This window comes from Hyaena hyaena, unplaced genomic scaffold (genome assembly GCF_003009895.1).
Source record: "Hyaena hyaena isolate Hyena2069 unplaced genomic scaffold, ASM300989v1 scaffold_408, whole genome shotgun sequence".
NCBI classification, from domain to species: Eukaryota; Metazoa; Chordata; class Mammalia; order Carnivora; family Hyaenidae; genus Hyaena; species Hyaena hyaena.
The window spans coordinates 1,068,052-1,088,638 of record NW_024081041.1 but is presented as its reverse complement, the minus strand read 5'-3'; the positions used below and the strand labels follow the sequence as shown (position 1 = coordinate 1,088,638).

At 38.8% G+C, this 20,587-nt stretch overlaps 1 protein-coding gene across 1 annotated transcript in view; it reads right to left on the bottom strand.

The window, feature by feature from the left end:
- FBXL4 (F-box and leucine rich repeat protein 4) overlaps positions 1-20,587 on the bottom strand; it is an 81,681-nt gene that overhangs the window by 4,050 nt on the left and 57,044 nt on the right. Inside the window, 2 exon segments of the mRNA XM_039252149.1 lie at positions 9,541-9,853; positions 13,854-13,925. Coding sequence (XP_039108080.1) covers positions 9,541-9,853; positions 13,854-13,925 — 385 coding nt within the window.

Below are 20,587 nucleotides of genomic sequence, written 5' to 3'. Positions count from 1 at the left end.
TTCCTCTGGCAGCCATCAGTTTGTTCTCTATACTTACAGGTTTGATTCTGCTTTTTGTTTATTCATTTGTTGCTTTGTTTCTAAAGATTCCACTTACAAGTGAAATCATATTTATCTTTCTCAGGGTGACTTATTTCACTTAACAAAATACCCTTCATGTTGTCACAATCTCATCCTTTTTTATGGCTATGTAATATTTCACTCTATATCTATATATCACATTTTCTTTACCTATTTTTTATTGATAGACACTTAGGTTGATTTCAGATCTTGGCTTCTATAAACAATGCCACAATAAACATAAGGGTGCATATATCTTTTTGAATTTGTATTGTTTTCTTTGAGTAAATATCCAATAGTGGAATTACTAGAACATATGGTAATTCTATTTTTAATTTTTTGAGGCACTTCCATTCTGTTCTCCACAGTGGCTGTACCAATTTACATGCCCATCAACAGTGCACAAGGGTTCCTTTATCTCCACATCCTCACCAACATTTATTTCTTGTGTTTTCTATTTTAGCCATTTTAATAAGTGTAAGTTGATACCTCATTGTGGCTTTGATTTGCAGTTCCCTGATGAATAATGATGTTGAACATCTTTTCATGTGTCTTCTGGCCATCAGTATGTCTTCCCTGGAGAAATGTCTATTCGGGTCCTCTACCCTTTCTTTAATTGTATTGGTTGTTTTTTCATACTGAGTTGTTAAGTTCTTTATATATTTTGGATATTAACCCTTTATCAGATATATCATTTGCAAATATCTTCTCCCATTCCATAGGAATGTTTGTTGATGGTTTCTTTCACTGTGCAACTTTTTTTTTTTTTTAATTTTGATGTAGTCCCAGTAGTTTCTTTTTGCTTTTGTTTCCCTTGCCTTAGAAGACATACCTAGAAAAATGTGTTGCAGCTGATGTTAGAGAAATTACTGCCTATGGTCTCTTCTAAAATTTTTGTGATCTCAAGTTTCACATTAAGGTCTTTACTCCATTTAAGTTTATTTTTGGGTATGGTATTAAAAGGTAGTCCAGTTTTATACTTTTACACGTAGCTGTCCAATTTTCTTAGCACTATTTGCTGAAGAGACTGTTCTTTTCCCCATTATATAATCTTGCCTCCTTTGTCATAAATTGTCCATATAATCATGGGTTTATTTCTGGGCTCTTTATTCTGTTTCATTGACCTATGTGTCTATTTTTATGCCAGTACCATACTGTTTTGATTACTACAGCTTTGTAGTATATCTTGAAATCTGGAATTGTGATACCTCCAGCTTTGTTCTTTCTCAAGACTGCTTTAGCTATTTGAAGTTTTTTGTTGAAGTTTTTTGTGGTTCCATACAAATTTTAGTATTATTGGTTCTAGTCTTGTGAAAAATGCTGTTTGTATTTTCAGTACAGGGATTATACTGAATCTGCAGATTGATTTAGGAAATATTTGGGACATTTTAGCAATCCCAATTCTTCCAATTCATGACCATGGAATATCTTTCCATTTGCTTGAATCATCTTCAATTTCTTTCATCAGTGCTTTATAGTTTCCAAGTACAGTTCTTTCACCATTTTGGTTAAGTTTATTCATAGGTGTTTTATTCTTTTTGGTGCAACTGTAAATGGTGTTGTTTTCTTAATTTTTCTTTCTGCTATTTCCTGTTGGTGTATAGAAATACTACTGATTTCTGGGTACTAATTTTATATCTTGCAGCTTTACTGAATTCATGTCTTATTTCTAGTACTTTTTTGGTGGAACGTTTAGGATTTTCTACATATTGTATCATGACATCTGCAAACAGTGAGAGTTTCACTTCTTCTTTACCAATAGGGATGACTGTTAATTCTTTTTCTTATCTGACTGCTGTGCCTAGGACTTCCAGTACTATGTGGAATAAACATCGTGAGAGTAGACATCCTTGTCTCATTCCTAATCTTAGAGGCAAAACTCTCAGTTTTTCACCACTGTGTGTGATGTTAGCTGTGGGTTGTTCATATATGGCCTTTATTACATTGAGGTATGTTCCTCACTTCAGTACTACTATTATGTTGGGGTAAGTTCATTCTACTTTGTTGAGAGATTTTTTATCACGAATGGATGCTGAATTTTATCAAATGCTTCTTCTGCATCTACTGAGATGATCATATGATTTTTATCCTTCGTTTTGCTGATGTGGTGTATCACACTGATTTGCAAATACTGAATCATCATCTTTGCATCTCTGGAATAAATTCTACTTGGTCATGGTGAATGATCTTTTTAATGTATTGTTGTATGAGGTTTTAGTTATTTTATTAAGCATTTTCACATCTATGTTCATCAGGGCCATTGGACAATAGTTTTCTTTTTTGTGGTCTGTTTGTCTGGTTTTGGTATCAGGTTAATGGCCTTGTAGAATATATCTGGAAACTTTTCTACCGCCTCTTTTTTCGGAATACATAAAGGAGAATAGGTACTAACTGTATTTATTTATTTATTTATTTAACGTTTATTTACTTTTGAGAGAGAGACAGAGTGTGAGTGGGGGAGGAGCAGAGAGAGAGGGAGACACAGAATCTGAAGCAGGCTCTAGGCTCCAAGTTGTCAGCACAGAGTCTGATGTGGGGCTTGAACTTACAAACAGCCAGATCGTGACCTGAGCTGAAGTTGGATATTTAACCAACTGAGCCACTCAGGTGCCTCAGTAACAACTCTTCTTTAAATGTTTGGTAGTATTCATTTGTCAATCATCTGGCTCTGAACTTTCATTTTTGGTAGTTGTTTGATTACCAATTCAATTTCATTATTTGTAATCGGTGTATTCAGATTTCCTCTTTTTTCCTAGTTCAGTTTTGGAAGATTGAATGCTTCTAGGAATTTATCCATTTCTTCTAGGTTGTCCAGTTTGTTGGCATGTAAGTTTTCATATTATTCTCTTATAATTCTTTGTATTCTGTTGCATCAGTTTGTTACTTCTCTCTTATTTCTAATTTTGAGTCCTTTCTCTTTTATTTTTGATGACTCTATGGATTTATTGATTTATTTATCTTTTCAAAGAATCAGCTCTTGGTTTCATTGATTTTATTCTATTGTTTTTTGCTTTTTTAGTCTCTATATCATTTACTTCTGCTCTGATCTGTATTATTTCCTTTCCTCCACTCACCTTGGGTTTTGTTTGTTCTTCCTTTTCTAGTTCCTTCAGGTGTAGCTTGTTTATTTGAACTTTTTCTTGTGTCTTGAGGTAGACCTGTATCACTACATATTTCCCTTAGAACTGCTTTTGCTGTGTCCCAAAGATTTTGGACCATTATGTTTTCATTTCCATTGTGTCTCCATTAATTTTGTTTGTTTTTTGATTGTTTCATTGACCCATTCATTGCTTGTTTAGCATCATGCTGTTTAGTCTCCAGGTTTTTGTGTCTTTTCTATTTTTTTCTTGTGATTTATTTCTAATTTCATGCTGTTGTAATCAGAAAAGACACATGGTATGACTTCAATCTTCTCAAATTTATTGAGTCTTGTTTTGTGGCCTAATACATGATCTATTCGGGAGACTATTCCATGCACAATAAAAAAGAATGTGTATTCTGTTGTTTTCAGATGGACTGTTCTCTATATATTATTTCCCTCTAGTCCAATATATCATTCAAAGACATTATTTCCTTGTTGATTTTCTGTCTGGATGATCTTATCCATTGATGTTAAGTGAAATGTTAAAGTCCACTACTATTACTGTATTATCATCAATTTCTCTCTTTATGTCCATTAATATTTGCTCTTTATAGGCAGGTGCTCCAGTGCCAGGTGCACAGATATTTACAACTGTTGTATCCTCCTACTGGACTGATCCCTTTATCATTATGTAATGCCTTTCTTTGTCTCTTGTTATAGTCTTTGATTTAAAATATATTTTGTTTGATACAAGTATTGCTACCCTGTTTTTGTTTTTTGTTTTTACACTTCCATTTGCATGATGATGTTTCTCTATCCCTTCACTTTGGTGTAGATGCCTTTAGGTCTGAGGTGAGTCTCCTGTAGCTGGTATATCGATGCTATTTTTTCTTTTTTTTAATCCATTCTGCCACCCCATGTCTTCTGATTGGAGCATTTTGGCCACTTACAGTTAAGGTAATTATTGACAGGTATATATGTATTACCATTTTATTATTTGTTTTCCAGTTGTTTTTGTAGTTCTCCCCTGTTCCTTCCTTCTTCTCTTGTTCTCTTCCCTTATGATTGATGAGTTTCTATAGTGTTACGTTTGGCTTTCTTTCTCTTTATTTTTTGTGAACATATCATAGGTTTGGGTTTGTGGTTCAAATATAGCATCCTAAATTTATAGTGGTCTAATATTAATTTGATGAACTTTAAGTTCAAATGCATTCTGAAAACAAAACAGAAAAAGAAAAAAATCGCTTTTTTTCCTCTTCATGTTTTATGAATATGTTGACCCATTTTACATCTTTTTATTTCTAATTTTCTTATGTCTAATTATGGCCATTTCTTTTCCACTTAAAGAAGTCCCTTTAACATTTTTTTTTGTAAGTCTGGCTTAGTGGTGATAAACTCCTTTATTTTTTTTGTTTGGGAAACTCTTTATCTCCTTCAAATCTGAATGACAACCTTGCTGAGTAGAGTATTCTTGGTTGTAGGTGTTTTCCTTGCAGCATTTTGAATGTACCATGCCACTTCCTTCTGGCCTGCAAAGTTTCTGAGGAAAAATCAGCTCATGGTCTCATTGGTTTTCCCTTTAGGCAACTTTGTTTCTCTCTTGCTTTAAAGACTCTCTTTATCTTTAACCTTTGAAATGTAATTACTATGTGTTGTAGTGTGGACCTCCTTGGGCTCACCTTGTTTGAAACTCTCTTCTTTGATATGGATGTTTAATTCCTTTCCTAGATTAGAGAAGATTTTAGCTACTGTTTCTTTAAGTTTTTCCACCCCTTTCTTTCTCTTCTTCTTCTAGGACCCCTGTAATGTGAATGTTTGTTTGCTTGGTGTTGTTTAAGAGATCTCTTACTCTATCCTCATTTTTAAAAAGTCTTTTTTTGATGTTTATCTCTGGTGCATTCCATTACCCTGTCTTCCAGAGCTCTGATACATTCTTCTGCATCCGCTAATCTGTATTCCTTCTAGTGTTTTCTTTACTTCAGTTATTGTATTCTTCAACTATGTGATTGGTTCTTGTTTATATTTTTTATCTCTTTTATATCTTTACTGGGTATCTCTTTAAAAAGGGTTTCATTGGGTTCTTCCACTGTTTTATCCAGCCTGGTATTTTTATAATCATTACTTTAAATTCTTTCTCAGGAATACTCCTTATATCTGTTTCACTTAGTATTTTTCTTGTTCTTTCTTTTGGAGCATACTCCTTTGTCTCCTCATTTTGCTTGACTTTCTGTGTTTATTTCTAAGGATTAGGATGTACAGCTACTTCTCCTGAACTCAAAGGAATGGTCTTGTGTTTGGTCATCTCCTATACAGACTATATGGTTGGTGACTTTTGCTGGCTGGCTGGCTGGAGCTGTGGCTGGCATGGCCTGGGGGAACCTGGCACATTTCACACAGTGAGTGCCCTGTCAGAACAGTTAAAACTGAAGCAGATGCAGGTCAGGATGTCCCAGGGTTCTATGCACAGAGGGCACGCTAGAAGGATAGCCGAGGCTGAAATGGGTGCAAGCCAGAGTGTCCCAGGGTGCTCTGCACAGGTACCTTGGCGGAATGGCTGGAGCTGATGTGGTGTGCAGGCCAGGAGATCCCTGAGCTCTCTGTGCAGAAGGCACCCTAGCAGGAGAGCTGAAACGAAAGTTGGTGCAAGCTGAGGAGACGTGGGGCTCTACACACAGAGGCACCTTGGAAGGACAGCTGAAGCAGAAATGGATATAAACTCTGGTGTTCCTGGATTCTCCACATAGATGGTTCCCTGAATGGTGGCTGTATTTGGGGTGGGGTACAGGATGGGAGGTACTGGAATGTTCTATGCAGGGGATGCCTTGGCAGGACGACTAAAGCTAAGATGTGGTCCCTGGGCTCGCCACACAAAATGTGCCCTGCTAGGACAGCTGAAACTGAACTGGGTGCAGGTCAGGTTGTCCCATGGTGTTCCACGGAGCAGGCGCCCTGGCTGGGTGGTTGGAGCTGAGGCTGGCATGGATGGAAGTGTTCTGGGGTGCTCCACACAGGGTGTGTCCTGGCAGGCTGGGCTGAAATCAACGTGGGCATGGGCCTGGGACTCCCGGGGTGCTCCACACAGGAGGCACCTGGCAGGATGGCTGGATCGGAAGCAGACCTCAGCCAAGATGGTCTGGAGCACTCTGCACTGTGGGTGCCACAGCAAGTCATTTACTGCCAGTGTGGTTGGGCCTGGAGTGTTCTGGGATATTTGCACCTGTGTCACCTTGGTGTGAAGACTGGGACTGGAGTGAGCACCAACCAGGGGAGTCCTGGTGTGTACGCTGTGGCTGCCTGGGTAGGACAGGTGGGGATGGTGTGGGGTAAGGGCCCAGGGTTCACTGAGGCACCAGATCAGTCAGGGTGCCAGACTGTGCACTGGTCTGTGCTTTCAAGGTGGAGGGGGAGTGCAGACTGTGTACATTAGCTCCTCCCACCCAGAGAGCATTCTAGCAGCAATCCCTACTGTTGGGTGGAGTTCTAGGGTTGATTCTTTTACATGCTAGTTGCTCTTTTAAACCATGGCTTTTAGAAAGAAAACACTAATACTAATACTAATACTGATAATGATAATGGAGGAGAAGGAGAAGGAGACGAAGATGAAGACGAAGACAAAGACGAAGAAGAAGAAAAAAAAGAAGGGGGCACCTGGGTGGCCCAGTTGGTTAAGTGTCCAGCTTTGGCTCAGGTCATGATCTCACAGTTCGTGGGTTCGAGCCCCGCATCAGGCTCTGTGCTGACAGCTAGCTCAGAGCCTGGAGGCTGTTTCAGATTCTGTGTCTCCCTCTCTCTCTGACCCTCCACTGCTTGTGGTGTCTCTCTCTCTCAGAAATAAATTAAACATTAAAAAAAATTTAAAGAAGAAGAAGAAGGAGAAGTAGTAGTAGTAATAGTAGAAAAAAGAAAAAAAGAAACAATAAACAAAAACAAAATCAAAACCACACACACAACAAAAGCCCCCATGCCACCGCCCCCAAGGTGGGCTTGTGGACCCTGATCTCACTGAGGTCACAGGTGCACTCTGATGACCGGACCCACTGGTGTCCAGATCCTGCTGGAGTCTAGGCTTTTAAGGTGGGGGGTGAGGGGTCATTTGGTAGAGTTCTACTATTGTGTCTTTTATGTGCCAGTTGCTCTTCTCTGCTTAGGCTTTTTTCTTGTGCCCAAGGACTGAGAGATCTGTTCCTGGTCCTCAGTACTATCCCTCCCTACTGCTGTTGGCCTTGTAAGGGTGGGGGGTTCCCTTTGTTACTGTGTCTCAGTTATTCTTGCGTTCTCTTGCCATTCTATCTGATTGTGCAGAAGCTGTTGAGTCAGCCCTCAGTTCTTTCAGGAGGAACTGTTTTGTAAGTAGGTGTGAGTTGCTGTGTTCTGTGGAGGTTAAGTTCAGAGTCTTCTATGTTGCCATGTTGGACTGGAACTCTCCATGTTTCCTTGCTCTTGTTCAGGAAAGTTACAAATGTTTTCAAAAAAGAAGCCATTATACTTCTTACCTATTTTATGTTTTTGTCAAGTAATTCATATGTTTGTAGGCTGTTAGACCACCTGACTACCAGCCCCACAGTTCACAAGTGTGCTTTTGTCTAAGGATCAGCGTTACCGACTTCTTTGTGGTTCTGCAGCATCTCTTTCAGACACTGGCTACTCTTCATCTCTACTGTATGAGGTTCTGGGGGGAGGGGACTATAAAACAGGTATTAACCAATGCCAGCCCCTATCCTCTGAGGTGAAGCCTAATGTAATCAATGATCTAATTTTAAAGGCCTCGGCTATCTTTCTTCATTCTCTCTCATTTTCTTGAACTTTCCAAAAATATTTCTCCCATAAAACATTTTGACTAACTAATTCAAGGTGGTAGGTGGGCAGGAAGGAAAAGAAGTAAGCAAGGAAAGCAGTCGTGGTGTTATGAAAAAAGAGTACTCACTATTTTGGGGCCCCAAACCTTACATTTGAACCCCTGCTCTGGCATATATTAATTGCTGGGCTCTAGTCCCTCTTCTACGAAAAAACAATGGTATCCAATTCCCTGAGCTATGAAGAATAAAGAAAATAACATAGATGAGGCATCCAACCCAAAGAGTACATGTAACAGGCAAGAATTTCTCCCTAAAGTTTATGCAAGAGTTTCTGCCTAAAAGTACTTGAATAAGTAACATGCAACCACATAAGCAACATCCACATAAATATATCATAAACCTGGACTGTGCAAAGATTTTCAAGGAAACCACAAACTCAGATGCTGAAAATCTTCAGGTTTTCCTGTTGCTGAATGTTTAATAGACAGGAAAGGATAGACTCCCGTCCATGGACTAACCTATTAACACTAACAGATTACCAGAGAACACAGTAAAAGTGCTATGTTAGTTCACAAAGTACCAGTCATTTGGGCAGTTTTAACTATGGTGCTGCCAACACTCTAGCTAAAGTAAGAAGTAACAAAGCCTCACAGGGATCCCAGCTGATAAACTGCAAGGACACAAGGAAGGAATCCCATAACTGGAAAGAATTTTCAGTAGATCTGCCTTGGGGTAGAATTACTCCTAATGTATAGAATTATCAGAAATGAAGATTTGACAATATCCCTTAATTACGAGTTTAACATCAAGAAGTATTATGTATGTATATATATACATATACATACATATGTATACAATCCATTTGTATAAATGTGTGTATATATGCGTGTGTATATGTGTATATATATACATATACGTATGTATATATATACATTTGTATATACAAATATATACATACACATATATACACACGTGCATATATATATATACACACATTCATATATATACATACATACACATATATAACTCATTATACAAATGGATTAATTTCTTCTCTGTCTGTAATAAAAATGGAGAACATAGCTCACATAAATTCTCACTCTTCTTACTAGACCAAAAATTAATGTTTATTTAGAGCTTTCTGATAGGTTCAACTATAAAATTCTGTTACTGTCCTCACTCTTTTACCTAAGTACAGATAAAATTACTCTCTGTATCAACTGGCCTATCCTGCACTTCCTCAAACCAAGCCGGCTTATGAAGACAAAATTTTATTGAACGCAAGAAGTTTTTTTTTCCTTGCAAAAAGTCTGGGATTGCCTTTCACATCAAGACTTTAAAAAAAAAATTATACATGGGGCACTTGAGTGGCTCGGGCAGTTGAGCTTCCGACTTCAGCTCAGGTCATGATCCTGTAGTTTGTGAGTCTGAGCCCCCCATTGGGCCTGCTGCTGTCAGCCTGTCAGTGAAATCCTGCTTTGGATCCTGTCTACCTCTCTCTGCCCCTCCCCCACTTGCACTCTCCCAGAAATTAAAAAAAAAAATCTTTAAAAAATTAAAAAAAAATAAAAAATAAAACAAACATATACATTGTATCCTTACCTAATATGTCCAGTTGCCGTAATCTGGTACAATTACATGCCAGTTCTTCAATGTCTGTGTCACACACAGATCTGTTGGCCGTAAGGAAGAGTTTTTGCAAGTTGGGGAGCTGGCGTGCCAGTCTGGCGAAACAGCCGGTGCTGCTCTGCAGAGTAGGGCACCAGCCAAGGTCAAGTTCCTCCAGAAGCGGACACCCAGAAGCCAGTTCTGCTATCCCATTCTCAGTGATATTCTTACATCTCCACAGATCCAGAGTTCGGAGTTTTTTACACTTGGCTCCTATCATGCTGGCTATCACATCATAGTCTTCAATCTGGAAATCAAATCATTGCAGTCTCTTACATATTATGCTCAGAAATACAAGCTGCGTAGAGCAAGTTAAAACATTCGTAATCATCTCCTATTGTTTGCTTCCATGTAAACAGCCCCACATACTTGTTAATACAGATCTACCCACTCATCTCACAGCTCTGCCACTGTTTCATAAAACAGCAAGAATAATCACTTACTTAAAACTCCATCTAAGAGAACTCTAAACAGAGGGCCTCATGAATTAAATCCCAAAGCAGTTGAAATCCCGGATCCCTCACAACGAATTTGAGGAGTTTGTGTTGTTCTTGTACACCTTCCATTTTGACCTTGCTGCTGCTACTCGTTCACAGGGCCTAGTTTCTTCTATTTTATATACAATTAATCAACTGTGGGAGGTATGTTAAGACCCCCCTGATAGAGGTGGGCGCTTCGCCACACTCTAAAATGGTATATACTGAGAGTCCTAATAATGATACTAGTTTGGGGTTAAATGAGGCCTTTAGGGACTGAGTATACAACACAAAAATAATTTAGATGGTGATATGTTCGTGTCGGTTACTGGATGTGTCCAATGATCTACTTCATGATCACAAGATAATCCTCTACTAAACAAGGATTAAACATTTCAGTTCATGGGCTTTACATGCTTTAATAATGTTTTTTTCTGAACAGGTTTCTTAAGAGTTTCATTTGATTCTTTTATAATCAGGTATCAAAAGTATCACCAGAAGTCAAAAGGAAACAAAATACCTAACACTTTCAGTTATTATTTCCTTGTGTTCATTCATTTATTCCTTTCTTCAGCTACCATGTGCCAGCACCACTCCAGAGGCTAGGAACAATAGTGAACCCAAAAACAAAGACTTTGTTCACATTTTTGGGAAAGACAGACAAATGAGCAAAATAAATCCAGAGAGTGTAAGTGGTATGAGAATAATAAAACAAGGTGATCAGACTGCCAGGTACGCAGAGTGTCATCTGTGGTGGAGGAAGGGAGGGAGGGAGGGAGGGGGAAAGGGAAGAACTATTGTTGGGATTTCCAGGAATGAACCTGGTGCATTCCGGGAACAGAAATAGGACCAAGTATGGCCCAAGAGTAGAGAGGCCGTGAGGGCAGAGAGATATGCAGGGGCCAGGCTATCAGGACATGGAAGGGTTTGGATTTTTCTTTTAAGTACTGAGGAAATCAATGGAGGGTTTGAAACAAATATGATTTACACCAAAACAAAAACAAAAACCCCTCTGGTTTCTGTGTTGAGGGTGGTCTATGGTAGGTAAGATTGGAGGGGGAAGCCCAGCAAAGAGGCCTGCACTAGCTTAGTGGAGAGAGAGAGGGGCTTGCATTGAGTTTGTAAGCAGTGGAAATGAAGAAATGAACAGACCTGGAGCTCTATTTTGAGTCAGAGCTAAAGGCTGATGGTTTAGATGAAGTCATGAGGATTTCTACGGTTCTGATCTTCAGGAACTGTGTATGGTAGAATCATGCAGACCATCAGAAACAGATTTGAGGAGAATACAACTACTTAAGTGAGTGTACCCAAAGAATACAAAACTGTAACTCTGAAAATCAGTGTAGCCAATAAACACCTTTACAAAGATGTCAAACTTTCCAAAACCCACGATGCTTACTGCTATTGTTTTGATAGTCAAAAAGAAAATCAAATGAATCGTCCTGCCTTTTGGTCAACTGAAAGAAAAGAAGGTGAAATAAACATGGTATTAGAGTATCAACAGAGATCTGTCAGTGTTACTGTTCTGGTGAACCCTGGACCTGTGGTGAAATGGGAGCAGTATTTCTATGACAAGGGTGCAATGTTTCAACCATGATGGAAATAATAGTATCAGCAATATCACGAATATTTCTCAACTTCCATGTTAAGTCCTTAACACTTACTTTCCTGACAAGCATCAAAAGCCACAATATTTTACTGGCAACTACATACTTTAATTTAAAAATTGCCTCCTTATCTTAAGTAGCATTTCTTACAGGACATCATATATTAACAGAAGTACTAGGGAAAGGTTGGGTCAGTAGTCAGGTAGAGCTGGAACACACTGGCACGCACAAAGGCGCACAGTTTCTTTGCTGTAGGATATACCATTGAAAGGTCTAGGAGGAAGTCAGGGTAGCATTATTTCCTAATCTTGATCAGGAATCCCTACCTCACTATGCCCCCCCCCCCCATACACATCTTTTCTTAATTGAATATCTTTTAGGACTAATGTTCCATGAGTCAACTTGGAAATGCTGGTTTAAAATATACCTAACTCTAACTACAAACATATATATAATTCTAAATCTACAGTATGTGTGATCAGAGTCCTGCTTTTCTAGGAGATGTTGTTCCAGTTTATGGGAGATAAATAATAGGCAGAAAAAGGTACCTCTGGCCAAGGTTAGACAGGGTCCTTACCAACCTAAAGAGGGCGAGCTAGCAAAGATCCAAGTGGCAGTAACTGGTTGGTCTGTCATCACAGAAAGTGCCATCGAATGTCACTGAGCCCATCCAGAGGAGTCATCAGAGGGACCCAACCAAAGCCCATGAAATGGCTTACAAAGATAAGAATTGGATCAAAAGTAAGGAAAGTCTAATACTGAGTTAGTGGGCTCCCAAGATAGTTTCTAAAGACTGGGGTTGGTCTGAGCCCACACTTGAATTTTAGTCAGGCCTAACCACCAGGGTGGTTTTTATATGAGGATATGGAGATAAACGAGTGGTCGTAACAGGTCTCTCTAGCCTACACTGCCAAATCTTGGAGCATCTCTGAAGCTATCACTGAACTGTAAAAGGTGTTCACACAGAATTTCTTGTAGGTTGGATCCAAGCTTAGGACACCAGAAGAACTTCTCTGATCTTGCAACTATCCTGCTTCCTCAGGTTTTCCTAATAAGCGGATATAAAATCAGAATCGTTTGGGATTTCCAGAATCTGTTTTGAGAGGGGAAGGTAAGAAAGAAAATAGGGACGGACTGCCCCACAGTCGGTATAGTGGAAGATGTATTTCCTGTGAGTGTGTGTACATGCGTGCACACACACATGTACATACAAGTACAGTTCTTCCTTGGAGTTTCAGCATTCCTTATAAGCTGCATAATTTAGATGAAAAGAATTTAACTCATCCCATGAACTCTTTCAATGGCACAGAAAGTCAAATTTTTAAATCTGGAAGGACTTTAAAGGTTATCTAGTCCAACAGTCCCTAGACATTTGGATTTAATGGACCATTAACATTTCAAAAAAATTTCAGTTCTAACACAGGGTGTCCACTTACCTTAACCAGTAAGGACAGTAAAACAAACACACACCAAAAACAACAGCAACAGCAAAACAAACAAAACAAGATAAACCTACCTATTATTAGCAACATTTCTAGGAAATAACTTCAAAACTTAAAAACTAAAATTAGGGGCACCTGGGTGGCTCAGTCGGTTGGGCATCTGACTTCCACTCAGGTCATGATCTCACAGTTTGTGATTTCAAGCCCCACGTCGGGCTCTGTGCTGACAGCTCGGAGCCTGGAGCCTGCTTCAGATTCTGTGTCTCCCTCTCTCTATCTGCCCCTTCCCTACTCACATTCTATCTCTCTATGTCTCAAAACTAAAAATAAACATTAAAATAAAAAAAAATTTTAGAAAAACTAAAATTAGCTTTGTGACAAACTTACTGGACTACCAGCATTTGGGTATGACTGATATCTTATTTTGTAAAGAAAATCCAGAAACGTAGATAGCTTGTCTGAACTAGCATCTGGTTCGAGGCAGAACCAAATTCTTTTTACCACAACACATGACTTGCCTTGCTCTCATGGATAAATAATGTCGATGTTCCAAAGACATACTCTCGAATTTAAGAAAAATGTTTGACAGTACAGTACACAGTAGTTCGCCATAAATCTGAAAAGCCATGGGTGAGCGTGGAGTGGGTGGGTCAGGATAAAATTCACCCAGGGGAAGAAAAAGAGCAGAAATGATGGTGAATAAAGACATTTCAAATACTTACCATTACACAACTGCCCAGACTAAGGTGCTGAAGCTCTGAACAGAAGTTCAAAATGCTGAGCAGCGCTGTTTGCTGCCATCAGGGACCCCATTGGTGGCAAATATGGAAAGTGAAAGAAAGCGAAACAAAGAGAAGAGGTCAATTAGACATTAAAGGCTGTCACTGCTTTTCCTGAGACAGAGCTCAAACCTGAGGTTACAGACACCACAAATGCCGTTTAATGAGTCCCCAGGTGCTCCTGCCATTGATTGGCTTGAAGTCAAGGTAATCATTACTAGTTTCCATGTAAGTCACCACGTTGTAGATGGCTTCATGAGCCCCACAGACACCTATATTTTCTGTGACCTCTCGGCTCATCTCCCAAAGGTAAGCAATTTGAAAGTCTGGTTAAGAATGAACAGCAAGACAATCTTAACCCCACCCCTCAAACAAACAAACAAACAACAATAAAAAAACCCCAACACCAAAAACCCAGAGAGGGCCCATGACACTGTGAAGAACAGCGGCAGCTCTGACATTCACTGATCAGCTGCTGCCTGATGGAGCTGCCAATAGAGTCACCCCAAATCAGGACTGAGCTGGTGACATTAATGTCAAAGGGTTCTCTTTGCTGACAAGGATACCAACAACCATTGAGCACCTGTCACTAGCAACATGCTGACTGAAACATATATAACGTGCACTTTCTAGTCATGTTCCTGCCATTTAAGCCCATCTATTCTATGCGATGAAAAAGGTTTCACCACTGAAGAAACCAAAGATATACTAGACTGCTACATAATCATGGCACCTCAAGTGTCTCTGGTCATAACTTCATTTGATGAAATGCCTGCCATAAAAAATTACCAAAAACAGCAGCAAAACATTCACATTTCTAGGTTGTTTTTTCCTATTAAGAAAAAAACTACTCAAACTTACGTGGCAAAATTTCTTTCTAAACATTTTAACTAAATTGTATGTAAAAAAAATGACAATGACAGTGTACAACCTCTGTTTAATCTGTTCCAAGTGTCCAAAACCTGAACAGTATCAGCTGGAGAAAGGACGAAGGATGTGTCGATGACAATACAAAACATTAGTTCAAATCCAGGTAAGGTTTTCCCAGAGAAAATAAAGTAATGAACTATATCATATAAAATAAACTTAGTCTAGGCAAAATTAAAATAATAGTTATAAGAGGCCTGAGAACAAAATCAGACTTAAGACTAATTGTTTCATTACTGGGCATTTCTTTAAATTTAAGCCAAAAATAAAAGTTTATATTCATTTTATGATTTTATGCTTGAGTTTCAATACAACTTATCACATTTAAAAGATATGTAGCTCTCAGAATGTTGATGTTAGACGAGATCTATGAAGATAAATTAATTTTCTGATTCTCTGTAATACTTAGGTATTTTAACTTACTAACAGATCGGAAACTGACAGGTTTGTTTTTATTAAAATACCAGATCCTTATGACAAGGCTGTTTGAAAAGACTTTCCCATGAGCAAGATCCAGGATATATTAGAGAATTTAAAAAATTTTTAAAAATCTTTATTTATTTTTGAGAGAGACAGAGAGAGACAGAGTGCAAGCAAGGAAAGAACAGAGAAAGGGAGACACAGAATCCGAAGCAGGCGGCAGGCTCTGAGCTATCAGCACAGAACCTGATGCAGGGCCCAAACTCATGAACCATGAGATCATGACCTGAGCCAAAGCTGGACGCTTAACCTACTGAGCCACCCAGGTGCCCTATATTAGAGAATTTTTAGAGAGAATTCCATATATTCTTGTCGACTCAAAATTATAAACACCTCCCCTCCCCTCACCCCCATACACACACTTCATTCAAGAACTTGCTGATAATTTATTTTTAAACTGTTTACAATGCATATCTCAAGTATACAAACAAGTACAGAATCCAGTGTAATGAATACCCATGTAGCTGCAACTCAAATTTATCAAATTTTAACATTTTGCTTCCTTTGCTGACCCTTATCTATTTGTGAATCCCTCCATCCATTCACATACTTCTTTAGAGGTAACCTTTATCATGACTCAAGTGTTTAAAAACATGCTTCAAAATTATGTAATTTTGGGCACCTGCATGGCTCAGTTGGTTGAGGGTCTGACTCTTGATTTTTGGCTCAGGTCGTGATCTCATGGTTATGAGACTGAGCCCCGTGTCAGGCTCAGCTCTGGGTATTGAGCTTGCCTAAGATTCTCATGCTCTCTCTCTCTTTCCCCTGTCTCCTATTCACACTCTCTTTCTTTCAAAAAAAAAAATTATATAATTTATTACACATTATGGATCCATAAATTGCATGTAATTACTGTTCTACATGGTTTCTATAAAAGGATATTATATAAACGTGCATATACTTTTGCGTCTTCCTCAACAATGTCTGTGAGAAATTTGTCCATGTTGATACTCACAGCTTTAGCTCACTGACTTGTTAACTGTTGTATACTATTACATCATGCAGCATATACTCCCGTTTGATGAATATTTAGTTTGTTTATAATTTTTACCTTAACAAAGTGTTAAAATAGCCATTCTTATATGTGCTTCCTTGTGCATTTTTTAGAAGAGTATTTCTCTAAAGCACATGCCAGAGGAAGAATTTCTAGGTGTTTAGGTATGCTTGGGACTTCATCAGATTATGCAAAATAGCTCTCCTGAGTGCCTACATCAAATGATGTGCCCACCAGCAATGCAAGAGTGCTGGGTCCCCACATCTTTGCCAACGTATAGTCTTTTCATCCTTTTTAACATCTGCCTATCTGATAAGCCTGGAATGTTAGAAAATACATTAGTATGATTACTAGTGAGGTTGAAGATCTTCTCATATGTTTACAGGCCACTCATATTTCCTGATCCATAAATTGCTTAACCATATCCTTTGCTGATACTTACATTAGATTGTTTCTTCCTTCCTGACTTGTGGGAATTTTTTTCTATGCTGGATACCAATCATTGTCAGTTACATCCATTACAAATATCTTCTCTAAATCTAACACATGTCTTTTGCTTTATTTATAGAACATTCTGAGACATGAAATTTCAAATTTTAATATAGTCACATCAATCTTTCTCCTTCATGTTTGTATTTTGTTGTCTTTTCTAAAAGGTCCCTCTATACCCAAGGGAGAATAGTCTTCTTCTTCTTTTTTAAATGACAGCATTAAAGTTTTTCTTTTTTACACTTATGTTTTTAACCCAGTGGTAACTGATTTTTATACATGGGAACATATCAAATTTCATTTTTTTCCTTAAGAATAACCAGTTGTCCTGGTTCAATTTATTGAAGATGTTACCTTATCCCCCTATTTGTGGTGTCTTCTCTTATATTTCAAGTTTCCATATATGGGTGAATCTATTTCTGGGTCACTTTGTTTCACTTGTCTATTTGCCTTTCCCCTGCACCAACACTTCAGTCTTTCCTAGTATAATTTGGAATGGGTCTATATATGTGGTAAGGCAAACACCTTTTCCTCATTCTTCAAAACTCTTAGCTGTTCTTGATCCTTTGCTCTGTCATATGAACTTGAGAATCACCTTAAAGATTTTAGTTTACCTTTTAAAATTGTTTTAATGTTTATTTATTCTTGAGAGAGAGAGAGAGAGAGAGAGAGAGAGAGAGGTGGTAGAGGGGCAGAAAGAGAGAGACACAGAATTTGAAGCAGGCTCCAGCCTCTGAGCTGTCAGCACAGAGCCCAATGAGGGGCTCAAACTCACGAACTGTGAGATCATGACCTGAGCTGAAGTTAGATGCTTAATCGACTGAGCCACCCAGGTGCCCTTTAGTTTACCTTTTTAAAAATGATGCATAAAGATTAGCTTTTCTTTCTTCCCCCCACCCCCCCCAATGATCAATACAGTTGTTCCTTGAAAAACATCAGGATTAGGGATGCTGACCTCTGCACAGTCAAAAATCTGCAGGTATAATTTTTGACCCCTTAAATCTTAGCTGCTACTAGCCTACTGTTGACTAGAAGCCTTAACAGTAACATAAATAGTTAATTAACACATATTTTGTATGCTGTGTATATTATATACTGTATTTGTACAGGAAAGCTAGAGATAGGAAGGTGTGATTAAGAAAATCATAAGGATTCCATTTATTTATTTTTTAAATGTTTTATTTATTTCTAGGAGAGAGAGAGAGAGAGAGACAGCGTGATCATGGGAGGGTCAGAGAGAGAGGGAGTCACAGACTGAAACAGGCTCCAGGCTCTGAGCTGGCAGTCAGCACAGAGCCCGACGCGGGGCTCGAACCCACGAACTGCGAGATCATGACCTAAGCGAAAGTCAGACGCTTAACTGACTAAGCCACCCAGGGGCCCCATTCACGTTCCATTTTAAAAGATGCTTTCATTTACTCTTTGAACTCCCATCCCCTGACTTCACTCTTTGTAGTCTTCCCTGTCTAATGGTCTTGCAGACTGCCTTCATATGGCACCAGGAATTCTCCCCCCCCCCTTTTTGCTTTAGAGGGAGAGAGAGTGAGCGAGCATGAGGAAGGAGGGGCTGCTCCATGCTCAGTGCAGAGCCTGACACAGGGCTCAATCTCATGATCCTGGGATCATGACTTGAGCTGAAATCAAGAGTCAGATCCTCATCTGACTGAGCCACCCAGGTTTCCCCTGAACCAGGACTTCTACTGAAAGTGCAGTGGTCCTCCTTGGCAGTGGTACTGCAGATACTGCAGAACCAGGAGAGGCTTGGCTCAGTTCTGACAATGAGGTATAGCCAATGCCGGGTCACTATATACTTTTTGTTATATGTGCCCAGGCCCAAATCCCTCCTTTCTCTAAACTTTCCATCCAGTCCCTGGGGTGGCTCGGACAGCCATGTAACACAGTCACTTAGCTCTGTCTACCCCATGTTGGGACAGTAAGATTCTCCTGATAAAGTCTGAGATGAATTCCTATTAAATCAGTTCTTCTAATTAAAAGTAAGAGTAAGATAAAAAAATGTATTGCCAAGAGCACCATATGAATCCGTCTTGACTATTCCTTTGAGGAGCCACACCTACCGCTTACTGTCTAGCTTAAAGATTCTAACTTTGAGGCCCAGACAATACACTTCTGAATTAAAATTACCATATTTATATACCTACAAAACATTCTGTGTAAGGGTAGATGCATTCTGGAGGAATTACAAGCCACAGAAGAGGAATTCATGGCATACTGTACTTACTCATGTAAATATCTTACAATGACTTACACACTCTGTACATTAAATTGGGAATTAAAAATTCATTTAATAGTAGAGAGAACTATTATTTTCATTCCCACCTTAAAGAAGGAACTCATGTAGAATAAAAGATTCATGTTGAAGGATATCACACATCTTTGCTAAATAAGGGCTATGAGACGACGTGCTGAGACCGCCACACGAGGGGATGGAGGTGACAGGTAGGGGAAACGAGGATGGCCTAGGAAGAGATGCTGTGAGGAATATAACAGGGCCTTAGCAGAGATAAATAAAAGGGCCGACAGGTAGCACTGAGGTGAACAAGCAAATCATGACTTTTTCCAGCAGAGCTCATGAGAAGCCAGAGACTTGGGCAGTACCCGGGTTTAGAAAACACAACAATAGTTTGCAGTCTCTCTAAATCCATTTAACCCACTTCCTTCTAGAAAGTGTTCAGGATATTCTTTCTCTATGCTGTTAGTACTCAGAATAAAAGTTCTGCTATTGATGTTGAAGCCAAGAGAAGAAACTAAAGAGAAATGAACTCTTCATTTCCAAGTATAAAAGGGCCTGATTTGGAAGAGACCACAAACTCAATGGTTTAGAGCGGGAGTCGACAAACTACTGCCCAAAGGCCAAATCCAGCCCACTGCCTGCTTCTGTAAGTAAAGTTTTATTGGAACGACAGCACAGCCAATCATTTATGTTTTGTCTGTGGCTATTTTTATACAACAACAGCAGGGTTGAGTAGTCGTGACAGACCATATGGCCTGCAAGGCCTAACATATTTACTATCTGGCCGTTCACAGAAAGTTTGCCCACCCCTACTTAAGAGAACAGTTCTACAACATTGAGTACTTGCAGTACTTCTACATGTTGAGAACACACAAGTGGATGGATTAAAGCTACATTATCAAGGGTACCATGAGAAAGGTATTCAGAAATAAAAAGCGAAAAATTGTATGAACCTCTGAATTAAGACTTAAGGTATCTATTCGGTCCTCAAGTCCACAAATTCTGCTCGTTAGTTCAATAAAATTCAATAGAAACACAAGAGTAGCTGCATAAAATCAAAATACAATTTAAATAGTTATCAGCTTTAATAATGCAAGGCAGGAGATTCATTTTCAAATGACTCTGTAATTTTTAAACAAAGGCCAACCTTATTTAAAAGGAATTTGCTAAGAAATGACTGGATCCATGTTAATTTCTCCTACAGAATTATCAAAACATACCCTAAGTGAAAGCTGGCATCTAGTAGTAGAATATATGCTCTTAAAGAAAGAATCCCTTTGCATTCCACCTAAAATCTACCTACTAAACCTGTTCAAAAGCGTCAAAATCCAGTAAATAACTTTTAGTTACAGAGAACTATTATTAATGTCTCTCCTTGCTGTAAGGAAAGAAGGAAATTCAAATTTTCATTCACAATTTTTTTAAGAAATGCTACCCATAAACTACATAACCTTCCATCCTCCAGACTTTGAAAATGCTAAGCAAAAATACTTAGTAAGATGATAACTGATGTTTACTATACTCACATATAAGTTT